The sequence below is a fragment of the Caretta caretta genome, chromosome 19, assembly GCF_965140235.1.
Source record: "Caretta caretta isolate rCarCar2 chromosome 19, rCarCar1.hap1, whole genome shotgun sequence".
Lineage (NCBI taxonomy): Eukaryota > Metazoa > Chordata > Testudines > Cheloniidae > Caretta > Caretta caretta.
In genome coordinates this window covers 2,104,991-2,124,829 of record NC_134224.1, presented here as the reverse complement: position 1 = coordinate 2,124,829, position 19,839 = coordinate 2,104,991, and the positions used below count along the sequence as shown (strand labels likewise).

The 19,839-nt window shown below is 47.6% G+C and overlaps 1 protein-coding gene across 4 annotated transcripts in view; it reads right to left on the bottom strand.

Annotated features, from left to right (window-relative positions):
* Window positions 1–19,839, bottom strand: part of GRIK3 (glutamate ionotropic receptor kainate type subunit 3) — a 276,204-nt gene that overhangs the window by 81,753 nt on the left and 174,612 nt on the right. For all 4 annotated transcript variants that reach the window (XR_012665519.1, XM_048825738.2, XM_048825737.2 and 1 more), the window contains one exon: window positions 17,870–18,073. Coding sequence is in view for 3 of the 4 variants with exons in the window: in XM_048825738.2 (XP_048681695.1) it covers window positions 17,870–18,073 (204 nt within the window). In the remaining variant the exon portion in view is untranslated. The remainder of the gene's footprint in view (window positions 1–17,869; window positions 18,074–19,839) is intronic.

Genomic DNA, 19,839 nt, shown 5'->3' with positions numbered 1-19,839 from the left:
TTATCCCTGCGCTCCCTCCCTGGTTCCTGCTTCTTTCTTCAGCCCCTTTGTTTTCCCCTGATGATGTTGAGAACCACCGTCTTTAGGGAAGGTCTAGGCTCCCATTAATATGGCACGGGGGTGGGGTACTGCAGCTTAGAAGCCCCAGTGATCCTGGTTGCAGCTCTTACTAAACAGCTACTGTCTTCCTCCTCGCTGGGTGTAAGCAGGGCTATGATGCTCACAGGATGGCTTGTTATAACTTCTCTGAGCCTGCAAAGTGTGTGGGGGCGGACATGGGGGCAGGGATGGGGCAGCACCACTTATGCTGGTAACCCATGAGTTTTCAGGCCTCCTAGGGAGTCTAGCTGGGGCTGAGATGCTTCCCCAGAAGGTATCTGTACCCTGATCTGTGCTCAGGGCCTGGGTCAAAGTCCCCTGAAGTCAATGAGATTCCTTCTATCAACAATGGGGTTTGCATCAGGCATCCAGATCCCAGGGCTTGGACCATATGTTAACCATGCAGATCCCAGGGGGCAGGCAGAAGGTGAGGTGGGCAGGTGTTGTAATTATAAATACCTTCCATGGATAAAAAGAAATGCAGTTGGATGGTGCAGAACCTACTTAATGCATTGGGCCAGGGTCTGGATGAGGTGACACTGGGATAAATTCATTACCTTCAAGGAAGTGGCTTCAGATGTATGCCAGCGTATCGGCAGGCAGAATTTGGTCCACCTTGTTTAATAATTATAGTCTCTAATTTTACCGCATAGCTCTTCTGTTGATCCTAGGTATATAAATACTGTGCTTACCAGCAGGAGATGTTCTGTTCTGAGGGGTTTTGACCCAGCTGTGATCTGCCCAGGAATGAGTTTGCATTTTTAATCGACTTAATTATAGATCCAGAGACAGTGTATTTTAAAATGTCCTAACCGGTGGCTGTGACCTTGCCTCCTGCAGCAACACTTACCAATCAGAGATTTCAGCGTGCTGCAAATGCCATCCTACATAGAAGGCATATTTTTTGGCCTTCATTTCAATGTTGCTTCAAGTACAGAATGTCACAGAGGGAGGCCAACCCACAAATTAAGTAGCAGGAAGTAATATTCTAGCAGCATGAGGTAGAGTGTTCATTTTCTTTCCCCACAGTCGACTTCATGATGAAACTTGATAGGTTCTCTGTGGAAACCCCAGAGAGTCAAAGAAGTAACAGATCTCTAGGACACTGGTGGGAGTGTCTCAGTGGTGAGTGTGAATAAAGGATGGGACATTTTGTACTATGCCTTTGTTCCTCACGTCTCATGTCTTACTGCAAACACCCCCAGTGAAACTCAGATCACATGGCCTAGGCACGGCCTAGTATGTACTTGGGATCATCTCTCTTTTGCTGGCTTTCTGCACAGAGGGAATTTCACTCTACTAAGTCATGTGGGTACTTATAGTTTCAATGATTGGACAGGCTGGTTTGGCAAAGCCCTAACCTTCTCTATGGGTCTGTTTGGGGTAGCATGTGTTGTTCCTTGTATGTGCGTTTAGAGTTCAAGCAGGCATATTTAAAACAAATATAAATGAATACAGTTACGCCAGCTGGCTGAATGGCAGCTAGGGAATGGCAAATCAGTTCAAATCAAATACAAACCAGCCCTGAAGCTCAAACCAAACTGAAATGGAAGCTTTGTCCAGGGCTCAGAGCAGTCCCCTTTTGATTTATTTTTGGTGCTGTCCACCTCACTCTTTCCTGGTTTTTGACTTGAAGCAGAAATATCAAGATGCCACATAAAAGGCCATTCTTGCAATATCTCCAGCTTGTCTTAGGCTGCAAGCTTTGTGGGCAGGGTCCCTCTCTATATGTTTGTACAACACTTAATATAATGGGGCTCCAGAAGGCCTCTAGGCAATACTGTCATACAAATAATGGTAATAAACAATGGGAAGAGAGATTTTCAGAAGTACCTAAGGGGTTCGGGAGCACAAATTGCACTGAATAATAATCTAACTCAGGGATCAGCAACCTTTGGCACACGGCCCCTCAGGGAAATCCACTGGCGGGCCAGGACGGTTTGTTTACCTCCAGCAGGTTCGGCCGATTGCAGCTCCCACTGGCTGTGGTTCGCCGCTCCAGGCCAATGGGGGCTACGGGAAGTGGCACGGGCCAAGGGATGTGCTGGCTGCCCTTCCCGCAGCCCCCATTGGCCTGGAACGGTGAACAGCGGCCAGTGGGAGCTGCGATTGGCCGAACCTGTGCATGCTGCAGGTAAACAAACTGTCCCAGCCCACCAGTGGATTTCCCTGATGGGCCACGTTCCAAAGGTTGCCGATCCCTGGTCTAGCTTAGCTCAAAGGTCAGGAGGCCCCATGGCAAACAGGCCAGCATGAAGCCAAAGAAATGTTTAGCTCAGCATCTCAAAATTCACCAAAACTTTGAACCTGTTGAGGTTTGTCTGTCACAAGTTCTGTTTCCTTTGGACTCCTTTTTTCTGAGCCTCAAAAAGAGGGTGAAGTTTGAAATCTTTATCCATCCATCAAGACCGAGGATGAAACCAGCAAATTCCACCTGCTACTTAAGCAGAACTTGAACTCTGGTCCTGGCAGTTTAAGGAAATCTGTTGCCATGTCAACAACCCAGATCACTCAACAGAAGCAAACGCATCATGTGCCCAAGATACAACACTCATCCTTTTCCTAGTCTCGTCTATCTAGGTTCCTAGACTACACTCATCACCCTAATATCTGAGCATCTTCCACTAGTGCATCAAGCCACGTCACTAACATCTGTCACACCAATGTGGAAACTCAGGCACACTGAGGTTGCAACAAGGCACGGCCAGCGCCTCCTCAAAGCGTTAGTAGAACAATCTCCATTCTCTGAAAGTCAGTTTACTTTCCTGGACACGCTTTATGGTCGTTGGTAACAAGTGGAAAGCAGTGTTTGTATCTTAGTATAAAATATTGTTTCGCCAACATTTCCACAGCTTCTGGCAGCTCACAAAAATCCAAAGCTTTTACAACTGATTTTTCAGTCGTGCAAAACCTGCTACAACCCCAGCTACACTTATAGCCCAGGTCACTTAGGCACACATGGTCACATTCTTCCTCATCCTTAACACAATTTCTTGATTCAGTCTGGCATTGCCCTGGATTTTCACTTCTTTCCCCTCTCAGACTGAGTAGGACAGCCCCTTAAATGCACTCTCGTGTGCAGCTTTGCTGGCCACTTTTAAAAGACATTCCAGCAACAAACAGGTGCCTGGCAACAAGAAATTCACCCAGCAAGTTTAAGCCCCACAGGTGGAAACTGCAAAACATTCAGCTGCTCTAGATGACGAATTGATAGCATTTCCAGGGTGCACCAGACACCACAATCCTTGAGGCATCTATGTCATGTGGAAACTGAGCACATACACTGCTGTAAAACCCACCAGTAGGAAACCCAGCTGTACTGGGGGAGGGAACATTTTCTACCCTACCTCACTGAACACGTGCTTCAGCTCTAAGAGACCACCCTGGACAGCATCCAGTAAAAAGTCTTATAGATGCAATCACAAATCAATAGGTGGCTTGGTTTGTATGTATGTTACACGCACGCTCCTCAGGGCAAGGGCTGTGTCTCTGACTTGACTTCAGTCTTGTTCAATGTCATGCGCACTAAGTGCTTAACACACACATAAGATATCCATCTTATTTATTATTTATCCTTTATTTTTTGCCCAGCCTTTGCTTTTAGAAATTATGAAACCATATTAATCATTGGAGCAACTTACCTAAGGATGCTGTGGATTCGCCAGCACTTGAAATCTTTAAATCAGTTCGGCTGTCTATCTGAGCCAGACTTTATGGGCTAAAAGCAGGCATTACGGGGTGGGAAGAAGGGGGTGGGGGAAGAATTCTGTGGCCTGTGTTGTCAGGAGTTCAGAATAATAAACCCTTCTGGCCTTAAAAAAAAATCAATGAAAATTCCCAATGAAATCTTTTAAAATTTGGGGATTTAGGGAATTATTTCCCTCTAGATGGGGGCTCCCTTATGATCCTCAAAGAGTAACATAGAAATAATCAGGTCCCTGCTCCAAACCACAGAGGTGCTAGAGCTTCTCAACAAAACAGTTGTCAGAATTTTTTAACATAGTCAAAACTATGTATTTTCCCCTCACCTTGTTATGAGCGATGGCCGAGCCATTTTTGCTGAAGTATCCCGAACAATGTCAGCCTGAAGCGGACAAAAACCAGCACGGAAATGCTTGTTGGTAATGCTGGTAATGCTAATACAGAACTGCACTTTGAGATCCCCTTTCTCATCGATGCAGATTTTTCAGAAGGTGGCATCTAATTAAGGATTTGCTGACCACAAGAGTCTAAGGCAAAAACTAGCAGGGGTGAAGCTTTCATTGTGGCGTTCTGACATTACAAACCAGGAAGTCACTTACTTACAGCCTCTAAATGTTTCCTCCATTCACCCCAGAATTTTACATTGCTGAATAGCAAAAAGTCTTTTTATTATAGCCGCAGCATTATTGCAAGTGCCAGCTACACAGGGCCTTGACTCAGCAAAACCACTTCAACACAGGCTCATGTCTCATTGGGGACTTACGCAGCTGCTTAAAGTTAAGCAGATACATAAGTGCCTTGGTGAATTGGAGCCAAAAGCAGAATTTTGTCCAGCAGACCGAATGCCAAATGAGGAAACTTCCCCACCAGTCTTTAAAGGGGTGTGAGTCTGCTCTCCCTTACACAGATTTTACCTCTCAGTGAGCTCAGTGGAGTTAATCCTGGTTTATACCAGTGTAAGTGGATGGAGAACCAAAGTCTGAGCAGAGATGTTCGCTCGCCCATGCAGATCTCTCAGCTGTGCAAGGGAATGGGGTCAGAGCAGCTCCCAAACAGCCACTGTACCCTCGCAAGGGTCAGCACAGACAACGCTCCTTCGTCCAAAGCTGAGGCATGTCACAGCCATTCACAGCCGTCTGGCAAACATGGGCCCCAAGATACATATTTATTCAGGAAAATAGAATACCTCCATCCTTATTTCGCCAACTGGAGCTAGGTATTTGCATAAACTAATTATGTGTGCATTGCCTGAGAGACAGGTAAATAATGCATATTTTATTTAATGAATTAATTTTTCTTTTGGTGCTTGACTGACAATGCCAGAGAGAGCAGCTCTCAATTCTTCCTACCAAGGACACATAAAACATGGCCACTACAATGCTCATCCTCTCCTGCAGCTCTGACCCGGTCACTTCTCTTGCCTGGCTCATCACTGGCTTCTTCTCTCCTCCCATGGCAAGCTTGATTTGTGCCTTCCCCATCTGTGCCCTGCCTACATTTCCAACCTAGCTTCCTCTCACACTCCCTTGCTGCCCAAAGCCTCCCTCTGTTACTTCCTTCCTCTCCTGTCTGTTCCCTCCTGCTTCCTCCATGCTGTCCTGTCTGCTTGTCACCATCTCCTTCCCGCTCTTCCTCCAAAACCTGCTTCTTCCATGGAGGTGATGAGCCCCTGAAGACACGTGTCCTGCTCCACGACTGCACCTGTTGCCAGTGCATTAAGTGCCTGGGTCTTATTCATACCATAAATTCCCTGGGCCAGGGACTACATCTTCTTCTATTGTTTAGTGAGCACCAAAAGCAGACAAGGTCGCAGCCTGGGCAGTAGCTGCGTAAGTTACTCACTCCTATGCTCCTCTCTGCCAGTGAGATTCAGCTCTGACCTTTGGGAACCAGCCCCAGGGCAAGTGGAGAGTTCTGCCTCTCCCTTTATGGGCTGATCTCACAGGAGGCCCATTATAGACAGGACTAAGACAACCAGCTCATTTCACAGAGGCCAGCAAAGAACTGAGAGATGGTACGCATGGCTGCAGTCTACCCGGAGCTGGAAGGCGTCATATGCCTTCCCAGGCCTTTGAGCACTGCACTCCCCTGACTGCCCAGTGCAGAGCCCTCTGTGAGTGACTGCTCATTCTGCTTGTCTAATCCCTCAGCGTGAGAATTAATGTTTGAATAACGGTGAGGTTGTGACCCGAGCCGCCCTGAATGCTTCCCACTCCCTGACATCATGTGAGTCTCTGACCCCCCTGGCTCTTAATGGCTGTTCTCACAGCTTCATTTAGATGTTGTGTTTCGCCAGTGAACTTATTTAACCTCCGGGGTGAAGCAAACACAGCCAGGATGGAACTCAGCTATGTGCTGTACATGGGAAATGAGCATCATCACATCCTACCAGGCTTCTTGCTACTGCAGTGGCTCCCTGCTTCTCTTTCCTTAATGGACATGTCCTATTCTGCAGTGTACTAGCATGGTTTCTAGGGCAGTACAGCCAAGAGCCCCACCTGAGATGAGGGCCACCCGATGGTAGGTGCTGTACACACTTATAGAAAGAGACTGTCCCTCCCCTGGAGAGTTTACAACCTAACTAGGTTTTACGGTCAAGGGAACCAGAGGCTCAGAGAGGGGAAGAGCCTTGCATAAAATCCCACAGCAACATGGTGATAGCGGCAGGAATAGAACCTAGGTCTCCAGTCCATAGCCCCATCCATGGGCCATGCTGCCTTTCCATTGTGTTCACTGAATTTAAAAAGATGAATCCACCTGATTAACGATGCTCCAGCACACACAAAAGGCAGAAGCATGGTCAGCCAGCTGGAAGCACAGCGTTTCCTCCTATTTTATGCCTTCTTAATGCTGAATCCCTGCAGTATAGAAATAAATATGAAATACACCTCAGGACCACACAAAGGGGTTCTTTCCATTCCTGAGGCAATGGCTTCCGAATGAATTCCCAGCTAACAGGCACTTGAAATAAACAGCCCCCTGGCACCCCGCGCAAAAGCATTAATCAGAATGTGGCCACGTGGTCATAATATGTAATTCCACCAGAATTTACTGTCAATAGATGTCCATTTATTGTGAAAGAGTTAAATCAACTGTCATAAATCGTCCCTGCGGACAGATATTATGTCTCCACTACACTTACCGGTCAGCAGGAATTTCCATTAGAAACCCTATTATTTTTCATGCCGGTCTATTTCCCACATGAAATTTCACACCAAGTGGAAATTTGGCACTTAGTTTCAGCACAAGCGAAGTTTTATTTTTTTGTATGTGTGTGCACAAAATTTCAAGAACAACCCACTTTTCTACTGCTTTTGTGTCCTACGAATGCCATGCCCCACACCCTAGCAACAAGAGATTTCAAGGTGCAGTTGTCAGACGGCTTGAATTTTTAAATGAAGTTTTATGGATAACTAATCCATAATGTGGGTTTAATTGTATTTGTTGTCATTGGCATCTGGAGAGAGAGAGAGAGCGAGCACGTGCATTGCTGGCAAAAGGAGGTGGATTTGACAGCCGTAAGGTTCTCTGTTTATCTGTAGAACCATGGTACTGAAAGCGGCCACCCCTGCACCATCAGTGCACCCCAAACCTTCCCAAAATGAGCTTTGCTCATGATCTGAGACCAAGTTCAGTCTTCAGGGGCCAATCCATTCCTGGCTTCTCTGCTGAAGCTGCCAATCACGGGCTGTGGTTAGTAGCAATTGTGGGAGTCATGTCAGCCTGGAAATGGCCTCAACACCACCAGACTCCTTTCACACAGACCATCCTTTCTGTTGTTAGGAGCGATGCAGATCACAGCAAACCCAGCAGGACAGGATGTACAATTTGCACCTCACAGTAGTAGGCTGTTCGCTCCAGGCCCACCTTTGGGAGCTGGAAGGTAGGGTCATGCCATGAGTTGCTCATGCTGCTGTTGCTTTTCCTACTTGTGCTTCAGGACAGACTAGAACCTAGCCAAGTTCACAGAGGTTTTCAGATTAAGCCTTTACCACCTATGGACAGCCCTGTCTGGATCAGGGATTTCCCATAACTCCAAAAGAAACAATAAGAGACCATCAAGTAAACAGCCAGAGCTCTGTCATACTCTGGAGTTTGCACCGTTGTACTGCAGATGGCTGGGGAAATGACACAATGTGTACAAAGCCCAGATATATCTATAATTATATGATGGTAGCGGGGCTTGTGCACATTCCTTCATTACCGATTTACTGCAGCAAGTGTCCTAGCCTCTTCTTCTGAGCATCATGCTCTATGGCTGCAGCCCTAGATGAACTCATTTCCTCAGTTCCAGTCTTTCCCCTCCTCCCTTCCCTGAATTACCTGGGTCTGTTCTAGTTCCTGGCCTGTGCCCAGCAGCATGGTATCTGGGCACCATCCATTAGTGCATTAAGCCACATGACTAACATCTCTCTTCTCCTTGGATACTTTTCACAACACACATGGAAGCTCAGCTGGGACGTGGCTTCTCCCATGTGCTCTTCCCCAAAACCACATCCACTGAATCCCGTCTCTCTGCCTCAGACATTTCTAAGGCAACAGCATCTCCCATCAGTCTCAGTCATTCAAGATGCTAAACAATCATCGTAAGATTACAGCTTCACATCTCAGGAAGGGGGCAATTCACCTGTTCAGAGGGGCCAGGCACACTAAGTCCCATGTCAGCCTTGCCAGGCCTAGGCACCACTAATGTCCCACTGAAGCCCTGTGCACCACTTACGGGCTGCACCAGGACATCAGCACAAGACCCGGGTGTCCCATGTCTTCTACACGGGGTGAACATTACCTTGTGTGCTCAGCACCCCACAGGATCCTATGGTCCTACCTGACTCATGCTTCTCTCTTGATGTGCCTGCTTCACTGAGAAGGAGGTGGATGTCTGAGATGAAGTTGGGCCAATCCAAGCCCAGGTCTCTCACAAGCCTTCACCTGATTAGCTTTCAGTGGGCATGGACTCCTAACCTCAGGGTTCCCCCCCCCCCCCCCCCCCGGTGCCAATCAACTGCTGTTCCTTCTGTGCATGATTTGCGGATGCTTCTCTGCTGAAGACAGGCCCCATCTGGTTGCACTCAAAGAATTTCCCTGTTTAATGTTTTACATAAACAGTTCTGTAAAACGTAATGACCCATGGATAAAATAAATAATGGCTTTAGATGGGGCTTGGGTATTATTGATAAATCACTCTAAGACAAGTACCCGCCAATCCATGCCTGCTAGAAAGGAGGATTCAAAGAACTAGTGGTGCTGCAGCTAAAACATCCCAGAGACCAGCAGCTTTGCTTTGCTTCGCTTCCATTCTATAAGTCTTCCAAAGGCCTCTGCCCTTGGGCCCAAGTCTTAATCTAAGGCCTGTCAGGCCGTGGGACTGCTCAGTAGGAAGAGTGTTGCTCAACGAATCTCACGTAACAGATCTGAGATTTCAAAATGATTCAATGGGATATTTTCCCTTCATTATGGGGCCATCTCCATCAATCATGCCTTGTGGCGGCCTGTATGGCACAGAAACCCAGAGCGTCTGTGTGCCAGGAGAGGGGGGGCTACGGCTGGTCTTCCATTAGAAGGGTGCCTGCAGCATCAGAATCACACAGGCACAAACTGGGCCAGTGCAGCCACACAGACTTTGTGTCTCTTGCTCCTTCAGAGGGAATTAGGGGAGCCAGCGTGAGGCAGCATGACATGTTCACACCCTAGACAGCAAAACCCAGATCTCACCAGGAGAATTAATGCTGTGAATTCAGCCAAGAGCAGGTGCTCTCCAAGTAGTGCCAGACTTGCTCCGTTCTTTATTCAGCCTAGAGGGTCAAGTCTAGCTCGTTAGGGGAGAGTGGCCACTTATCTTCGTGTTTCCTGCCTCTTACCCAGCTCCAGCACTCTCCCATCGCCCCTCTAATGGGATTATGCCATTAATGATTGTGGTCTTCTGTTTTACGGGGTCTGTTCCAGGAGGTCCCTGAAGTGAAATCAGCATGAAAGACACTTCAGTGAGCTGGCAAATTAGCATGTCAGATTATTGCATTTTATTTTATTTTTTTGGTGGGGGTAACAAAAGTTGCAATATTCCAAAGCATTGCACTACTTTCTGCACATTGCGGAGCAGGTTAATGAGCTGATGGCTGAAATAATTTATGAATGATTACAATCCTATTAATAAACGCATTGTACCAGGTTTAACTGACCCTATCTGTATTAGTTAATCAAGGTTAACAAGGTCTCCCATTTCATCTTCTATTATTATTATTTATTTGTATTACCGTAGGGCCTCAGCGCCTTGGTCAAGCAGTGCCCTCTTGCCTTGAGACTATCATATTTTCCAAGATAATGATAAAGTCAGTGGTGGAAAAAAGAAATTAGCATTGCCTAATATGAACTGAGAGAAAATTGTGACTAGTGCAGAATAAGAGACTGGGAGTCAGGATTCTTGTGTCCATTTCTTGGCTCTGCCACACACCTGCTGTGTAACTTTGGGCAAGTCATTTAATGTTTCCATTAAAAAGTACCCTGCAGGGATGCTAATTAATGTTTGCATATTTATATACCCCCTTAATCTGAAACTTCCACAGCACTTTAAAAATTACTATTTTCACTTGCCAGCAGTGTGTCTAAAAAGTCCAATCAGATTTTAGTCACACTTCAAAACCGTATTGTACAAAGTGAAATGTAATACTTTACCCATTACTCTTGTAAAAGAAGTGCAGAGTAGGAGCACATAGGTTGAGGTCCTAATGCTCCAGGAATACTAGATTCTATAACAGTTAACAAAGCAGGTTTCTCTCAAACCTGGGTAACAGGATCATGTTTAGGGTGCACGTAAGTCTCAGTGGCTCTTGGTTCTTCCTTGTACTCCACAGTCCGGCTGTGCTCCAGTGAATTCCCCTTTCCTGCACTACAGCACAGCAAAGTTTCCTTTAGCTTGTAGGGATTTGCTAATGCAGGGTCTCAGACACAGAGAGGGAAAACACAGGGAAATGTGAGGCATAGGGGAAAATCTGGGATGGCTAGGACTCCTCCCACATTCCCGTAGATAGAAATGTAGCTTTGGGCAGTCTATTCCATATTCATAGTTTCTAAAGCCAGAAGGGACCATTGTGATCATCTAGTCCAGAGGTTCTCAAACTGGGGGTCAGGATCCCTCAAGGGGTCATGAGGTTATTACATTGGGGGTCATGAGCTGTCAGCCTCCACCCCAAATCCCACTTGGCCTCCAGCATATATAATGGTGTTAGATATATTAAAAAGTGTTTTTTTAATTTATAAGGGGGGGTCACAGTCAGAGACTTGCTATGTGAAAAGAGTCACCAGTACAAAAGTTTGAGAACCACCGATCTAGTCGGACCTCCTGCATAGCCCAGGGGAGACTGTCCCTGAATTAGAGCAGATCTTTTAGAAAAACATCCAATCTTGATTTTAAAACATCCAGTGATGGCGAATCTACCATAACCCTTGGTAAGTTTTTCCAATGGTTAATTACCCATCCTGTGAAAAACTTCTGCCATGTTTCCAGTCTGAATTTGCCTATCTTCAGCTTCAGCCCTTGCACCTTGTTATGCCTTGGTGGGATTTCTCAGAATGACTCCTCACCCGGACTGACGGCATCACGGAATTCCAGGCCATAATCACTTCACCCCCACCCACTGTGCACAGAGCTCTCGTTAACATTGATCGCCAGGAGCACGGGGTACGCAGGAGCAGAAATAAGGCTCTTTGCATTGTCAGGAATGTCTTTCTCTGAGGATTGAAAATTAGAGGTGACTAGTTGCTGCTCAGTGACTTCCATTTTTTCTGGGAAAGGCTGAAGGCAATTAGTCAAAGCATTTTTTAGTTATGGGTATTTTGAAGTGACACTTAACTCTGTATCTAAATATGCTACATATTCAAATTACGTTTCATTATCCAACCTCCGCTGTCTCCTGCCCCATGGCCTGACCTTCTCCAGCAGTGTTTATAACATAAAAAAACCCCTCAGAACACCTGCTCAGTCGTGTGTGTTGCATTTCAAAGACTGAGGTACCAGACAGTTCCATTAGGGTATCACGCAGGACATGCAACGAATAGAAGGCTACGGAGCTAGACATCTTGCGCTAGGAGGCACAGATGAAAATAATTGCATAAAAACACGAGGAGCTGGGCACAGTTAGAAAGCCAAGACATTGTCATTTCTTTTCTCAATTTTTTGTATTTAAGACGTTAACTCATCTTGCCAGCTGAAATGAAACAGGATTTTAATTTCTCTAGCAAAATGAGGCTCTGTAATGTCGACCACCCAGCATATGGAGGCTACTGTCACCTCCCAAAGCACTAGCCACCTAGGAAACCATCATAACCAACACGGTTCACATTTTGTCCTCTGTGGACTTCACGGGGAGCACAACTATGAAGGGCAGATTTGAATCCAAGCGTTAGCTTCTTTCCTGGTTAGCAGTGAGGACGCATTCCCTACTGCAGCTACCTTGACATGCCCCTGCTCTACTTTTCACCTCTCCAGTGCCTTCCAGCTGAGGCACTTGAAACCCTTGACAAACATTAAGCCTCGTAGCACCTGTGTGCAGCAGGTAATTGTTACCATCTCCATTTTACAGATGGGGGGAACTGAAGCACAAACAATGTGCACAATGTCACCCAGGGAGTCTGAGGCAGATCCAGGAACAGAACCCAGGTCTCTTGACTCCCAATCCTGTGATTAACAACACGGCAAGAGCCCATTAGCTATTCACAGAGAAGCTAATTTGCCGACGTGAGTCACCCAGCAACTACATTCCCCTCACATACGCTACAAGAGGATCGCAGCCGCTATACAAGTTATTTTGCTTAGGCAATGCTTTCATATTGGTGCCAGGAACTTCAGAGGCATCTAGGAGGCTGAATCACTTGACATGGATGCAAAATAGCTGCGAGGCCAAAACACCAGGGCTGCTTGCCTCGCTATCCGCACTGCGAGAAGCTAGACCCCTTTGCCAACACCGCTTCTCCCAGAGACCCGATTCTGGGAATAAGAGCTTCACAAAAACGCAAGATTTCCTCCCCTCTCCAAGCTGGGCGTAAGCATGGCAGCATGCCCTGGAAGCAACGCGTCTCATTAGGAAATTGAGTGACCTCTGGCCATGAGCTGAGGTCTCAGACAATTTGCCTTTCTGGCTGCTTTGGGACTCAGTAACACTGCCGCTGGAAATGCACTAGTGTTTAATGGACTCTTTTAAATGGCAGTGGAAGCAAGAACGCAGCTGCTCTGGTTGGTGACGTGGGTTGTTGTTTTTTCCCCCCTTTCTGCGAGTCAGATGATTTTAGAAAATAAGCTGAATTTATAAATAAATTAAATTGTCCCCTGCACGCCTGCTCTTGCCCTCTGTTCCACAGAAGGGTCACTCCATAAAGCATGAAAGCAGATCATTAGAAGCAGGTAATGCCTCTGGGATTCAAGGCTAGAGAAGAGCCTAATTATTCACAACTGCCTGTTGGTTACACATGCTAGACAGAGCTGGGATACTGTACAGGATGCAGCTGTAGCAGACATTTGACAGCTCTTACTCGGAGTAGCACTTATTCACCCCAATGAAATCACTAAGCATTACTCAGAGGAGTAAAGCTTGCAGGATTCTGGACCCTTTGCTTTCCTTTCTATGTATATCCAAGGGCAGCAAAACCATAATGACATTCTCTATTACAAAGCATCTTTCGCTGCATTGTATCCCAGATGGCTGTGTTCCTTGGGGGACACCGGGCACACAAAGCTCTCTACAAATGTTTTAGGCTCTGCGTGAAAATGGAAGGGAATGCTTTACGTGGAGTCTGCTGGGAATGCTCATGGTGGGGTGGAGGATTAGCTAGAAGAAGAGAGGAAAGTCCTACCTAGCACAATATATACCCCTCTAGCGATCATCATGTTTATACAAATACATACCCCTCTAGCTACCTATCACATATTTATCCCAATGTTATTTGTATTACCATAGTGCCTAGGAACTCCAGCCAGGGACCCCGTTGTGCTAGGCCCTGTGAGAACTCAGAACATACCCATTGGTCTGCCTGTCTATCAAGGGCACACACAGATTCTCAACCAGAAAATGTAAATGGTTTCAGGGGTGCATGATCACCCTCCTTTTTGGGGGAGGGAGAGTCCAACAGTTTCTCTCTCCTAGGGGCGGGGGGGAGGCGGAGACCCTTTGCCGTGGTGTATCTCAAGTGCCAACCAACATTGCATCCAGACACTAATTCCTAAACGAGGGGTCTCAGCTAAGGATGGGACTTAGACCAAATGCCCCCAACACACATCAGCCCTGAGCCCTGCTCCATTTACAGACCCCAGTCCAAACCCAATCCTTACTTCAGGTATTGAGCGGCTTTTATTCTTTCCTTCATCATCATCTGCTCTTCTGGGCTGTGGCTGAAGCACTCCCTGGAAAAAGCTGCTTGCAGGGAACTCCCAGTCTGGAGTCCCTGAGATCTCACAAGAAAGCCTGCTCCCGTGAGAATGCAGCTCCACAAGGTCTGGAGATGCAGCAGGGCTGGCCCCAAACAGCGGGTACCGGGCTGACTCGGCTTGCCTGGATGTTGAGGAGCTGCACTGATTTGGCTTATCTGCTCCTCTCAGTTGAGTCACAGGAAGAACTCCCTCCTCCCTGTGAAACAGGAACTCCTGCCTTGGTGAGCCTGGATACTCGCAGAGAGCTGAAGTGCGTGCCGTCCAGCTAGTACAGACCCTGGCACGGTGCATTGCAAGCAATTATGAAGAAAATTCCTCCCGCCAACCACGTGTGCCTCAGAAAGGGAAGGAGATGTCCTGACTGTGTGGCAGCATGCTCTAGTGGGTGGGGCATTGGACTGGGTTCTGATTCTGCCACTGATGTACTGTGTGCCCATCAGCCAAGTCTTCATGCCTCAATTTCCCTGTCTGTAAACTACGGACAGTAGCTGTTGGGGTAATTTGCAGAAGTGTTGTCATGAATTCTCGTAAAGCAGTTTGAGACCCTGGGATTAAGTTGCTAGAGAAGTGCTAGATATTTTCGTTATATGGTGCAGTAGGGATCATCTGTTCACCTAGGAGCCAGGAAAAACACAAGATAGTACTGCCAATAAATAAGCATGCCACTAAGCCGGAGAAGTAGGAGATGTCACACTTCTGTGCTCACCAGAAATGAAGGAAACAGCCAGTGAAATAATAAAAATAAATCATGCTGATGATGTCCTATGGCTTTGGGTCACACATTTAGCTGCATTGAGCTTTAGTGTGAGGGTCACCTGAGTCAAGCCAGATAAGGCGATAGGTTTCTATAGTTCCCCACAGGGGTTTATTTACTACATCAGTTTTCTGAATGTACTGCTGAGGAGCGGGAGGGGAAACGGGTGATGGGTTTTTCCAGAGGGTGCTAGCTGCTCTCTTTTAATGGGAGTTGGAAACATAACCCCTTGCTGTCTCTTTGCAAATCCCAGACAGTGCCTGGACAGTTCCCTAGAGCCTTTCCTGCGGAAGGCTGTGAAGGGTGTAAGAGTGCAGGGTAACCGCACACAGGAGTTTAGGATGGGAAGTGAGGCAGAATAGTTTCTAAAATGCCTCTGTGAAGTTAAATACCAGAACTGGAATCAGGTCAGGACACTGAGGTTAATGCCTCCCCAGTCTTGCAAAAAAGTGCGGTGGGATTTATTTCATGTCTACAAATGGGCCTATAATTAAGTCTCCTCTGGAAGATAAGATTTATGAGGAATTTGATTGTTTTCCCTCTTCTGCACTGCTGGGCGGCCTGGCAAACAGTTGTGAGAGACTTGCCTTGTATCTAGCAATTTCCCACCCTATTACCATGCCTACACACACACACACAATTATTAATCACCCAGTGGCAGAGCCTCCTTCTGAAATGCTCCCCCATCACCCTGACCACAGGGGCGGAAGAGGCCTCTTGGCATGACGACCGATGACTACAGCATCACAATTGTTAACATGCGTTACAGGGTTTTCTCCAGGAGCCGTGGTCAACTCAGACTTTCAAATTACTGGCAGCAGCACAAGGACAACTGCCGCCGATTCTGCGTGACAGGAATGCTGGGTGGAAAAAAACATCCAGGGAAGTTTAGGAGGTATAATCCAAGATTAAAGCAGGCTGAATGGGCTCCCTTCTGCTTAACAGCTGGTGGCATGGTCAGCGCAGCCAGGAGTGTGTAGTGCTTTAGTGAAGGGCAAATCGTTCTCTTGGGATCTTTCCGCCAGGGCCCAGGGTTGGAAAAGGGATCAGAGCCTAGTCGCATTGTTTGTTTCTCAGCGAGGCTCTGATGCAGCAAAGCACTTCAGGGGGTGCTAACTTTAGGCGCACGCCTGAGTCCCATTGAAGTCTGTGGGACGGACGCATATGCTCACAGATGAACGTGTGCTCTGTGGAATAGGAGTCCTTGCTCAGTCAGGCCAGTGATCCCACAGCTGTAGGGCACGCACAGGGGACGATGGTGGGAGTGTTGCACACCACCAGCCTGGGGCATTCTATGGCACATAACGAAGCAGGTCTCTGCGTAAGGGCATCAGCCTTTGGGGCCGTGCTCTTTGCACCCTTTCAGACTCAGCCTGGTTAAATGATGGAGCCAAGCGTGCAGCAGGCTTGTTCGCGCTATCCCAGGCTGGCGAAACACTGTCCCTGCACTAGGGACCATCTGCCCAGTTGGTTGATTGCTGTACATTTGTTATCCCAGAGGACAGGCACACGGGAGGGGAATAGCTCCATGTCATCCTGTCAGCAGGAGGTGATATTTCAGAACTGAAGACACCAGGAGTTGTGGGCTACTCCCCACCACATCTTTGAGAACCCTCAGCACCTGGGCTCGAGGGCAGGGTGTCATTGGGGTCTTGGCCAAGTAACATTAAGAAGAGGGATGGAAAAGGGATGCAGCCAAGTATGTCAGACACTGAGTGTGCAGAGAGCAACCCAGCAAATGAACTCCTCTCAGGATAAGGGCTCCACTCAGCTGTGACTAAATACCAGAAGATGCTGCATGACCGCTCACTGAGGCAGGTATACTTAATCCTGCCTTAGCACTGGTGGGGGTTGGAGCAGAGGACCTCGTAAGGTTCCTTCCAGTCCTATGACTCCCTCCTCTGGGTAAGCACATTATCTGGGACACACATTTAAATACGCTTGGCCAGAATTCACCTCCCATTCGAACACAACTTTACACTAGACACTGAGGACGAAATGTACATGAATGTAAGGCTGAGGTTCCGATTTTCATCACCCAGAAGTAACGGTATCTCCTGGGAACCCTACTGCCCATATATGGGGCTTACCACTCCTCCCATTGACGTTGGTGGCAAAGCTCCCCGTTAGCTCAATGGGAGAAGGACAGGACCCTGTTCTGTTCTTCCACACCTCCACAGAGCTCTCCTTGACTCCGGCTGGGGTTGCTGTACATACCCGAGGGAGGGACTTGGACTGCCATGTGTAATGATTATATTTAACAGCATGACGTGTATCCAAAATACTTAATAGCCATGATCCTCAAGTCTGCTCAGGCTGTGCTTTGTGCAAGACTGGGGGCACAGAGTCTAAGGCAGCTGGTTGTCTCCCCATCCACCCCCCCATCCCAAGAGCTGCTGGGGGATGCTTCCACCCCAGGTGTGACTTGACAGCCACCAGGAATTTCAGCAGCACTGAGGCAAGTAACAGCCCCATGGGTGATTACATTGGTCAGAGACGTCCAGAGCATTGCTACGCTCTGGCAAGCCCTCGGCAATGGGAATGCCCACAACATGCCCCCTGTGCCAGCAGCTGGAATTAGAAGGGGTGGCTTAGAGCCAGGATGTTACCCGCCTGGGGCAGTGGTGCCCCTGGTCCTACACTGACGCAAAGGAAGACATCTATTGGTGGGGCTAATTTATTTCTTCACTCAATGACTGTGGAAAAGCTGGAAGAGGCCCCTAGCAATGATCAAGAATATTTGTATTATAGAATATGTTCAGTATACATCGGGGAAGATACAGAGCTCAGATGGGCTGGGATGCCAACCCACTCCAGGTGTCCTGACCCACAGTTCAGGCTGCAGCATGGTTTATCCCCTAGTTACTGGGAGCTTTACACACACGGGTCTTACTCACATGGTCGATGAGTTCCTTCATCATGCCGTTCCACTGCCCCTTCTCATCCTGTGCTCCATACTTCCCGTCCTCCACCAGCCGGATATCGTAGGTAAAGCCCAAGATGTGGGACAGCTCCTTCAGAAGGTCAATGCAGTAACCTTCGAAGCGGTCGTTCCCGAAGAGGGCTGTGTCTGACTTCCGAAACATGACGAAGGGCTCTTCCTGCGCAGATGGGTGAGAGCACAGCAAAGAGCCACGGTTAAGGGCAGGCTGCCAGGCCCATTTCCAGCAGAAAAGTGATGAAAGCAGGTGGCTGTTCCTCCAGGTAACCCTGCGCAATGTGACACTCATTATGCAGGCAAGGTTGGCACCACGACATGTTTGGAATAAATTAACTTTGCATGGTGCATCAGCTAATTAGCAACCTTGTTTACCCCACTAAATTTAATTTCGTCTCTTCTGAGCAGCCAACTGGTTTCCATCCTGCGGGATTTCAGAGAGAGAGAGAGAGAGAGAGAAAATAACCATTTCATGCTCTGCAAATGAAAACAAGGGCATTGAAAAATAAAAATACATAGGGGAAAAGAATTCAGCCACAAATCCCAGACGCTAGAAACACAAATGAACCGATCCCTGGGGACTGTTGTGGACTCACCACCATCAGGGTTCTTAAGAGCATCTGAGCTGGGTGTCTTGCCAGGACACCATGTGTGGCTGGTGGCTGGTATAAGATTGGCTTTATTTCTTTATCCCCCCAGGATAGGTGAACAAGACAAAGCAAAGACTGGGGCAGGGATTCTAGTGCTGGCCAGAGGTAGGTCAAAAGGAGACCAGCGCGTGTCTTAGACCTTTTCCTTTGTAACACACCAGCACCCGCTTCCATAGCAGGTGCACCTGAGAGCACAGGTCTGTACTTAGAGGAGGAGGTGCTAAAAGTAGATGGTTCCCAAGCAGGTTTCCTGCTAGCTGTTCCAAAGGACAGGTTTTCCACATACACCTGGATTTGATCATGTCCTATAGTATCCCAGGAACATCCCCTCCAGTTCTGACCCACAGCTTGATTCTGGCCATATGGCAGCCGAACTGTCTGTCAGAGGACTGTTCACAGGCATAGTGCCCAATGTGTCCCCACCCCCACTTTGGCTGTCGGTGCAGAGGACATGCCCAAGAGTTATAAGGTGCTCTGCCACTGGGGTCAGAGGCAGCAGGCATAATTTACAGCAGCTCCAGGATGGCTCTAAATTATGCTAGTCAGCAGTGGTACTGGTGGCTTTTGGCATCTTTTCCCACACCCATGTTGCACTGAGATCAACTCAGATGCAGCCCAGGATCAGGACCCAGGACTTTTCAATAACCAGGTATCACCCTGGCCTCTCAAGCAACAAACCCGTGGTTACGGCCCTGGGCACTTGTAGTTAGTGTGGGGTATATGCCCATGCACTGTGGGCATATTGCATGGAGCTGATTGTTTCTAACATGCCATGGCACATTACTTCAGGAAGGGCACAGCAAGGTGGGGTAAGTACCCCCGCCTTGCTATCTTGAGGCCTTTTCTCCCCCTCCTGAGCTGTTCTCATTACTTTTGTATTCAGAAAAGCCTCTGAAAATTTAACAAGCTGCAGCAAAGTGCCGCCTTATTAGCTAGCAGACTGCAGGCAGCGCCAGGAAGCATTGTAAGTTATAACACATCTAAAAGGAATGTTCCACGGTGAACTTTCTGAAACACTCAGAGGGCTGCTCTCCTCCAAGTCCAAATGATTGCACTTCTGCTAATGCTCAAAAATAGCCATTCTTTTTAGTTTAAAGATGTCCAGCTTGGATGCCTTGAAAGGTTCAGAGATGTCAGGCGGATAACCCAGCTTCTGTCGGAATCCAGAACCGGCCATTACTTTTCTGAGAAAATCATGTCCAGATGCAGAAAGCAAACTATGTATTTTTAATCAATTATTATTATTCCATCCCACACTGAAGCACTGATTAATGCCCAC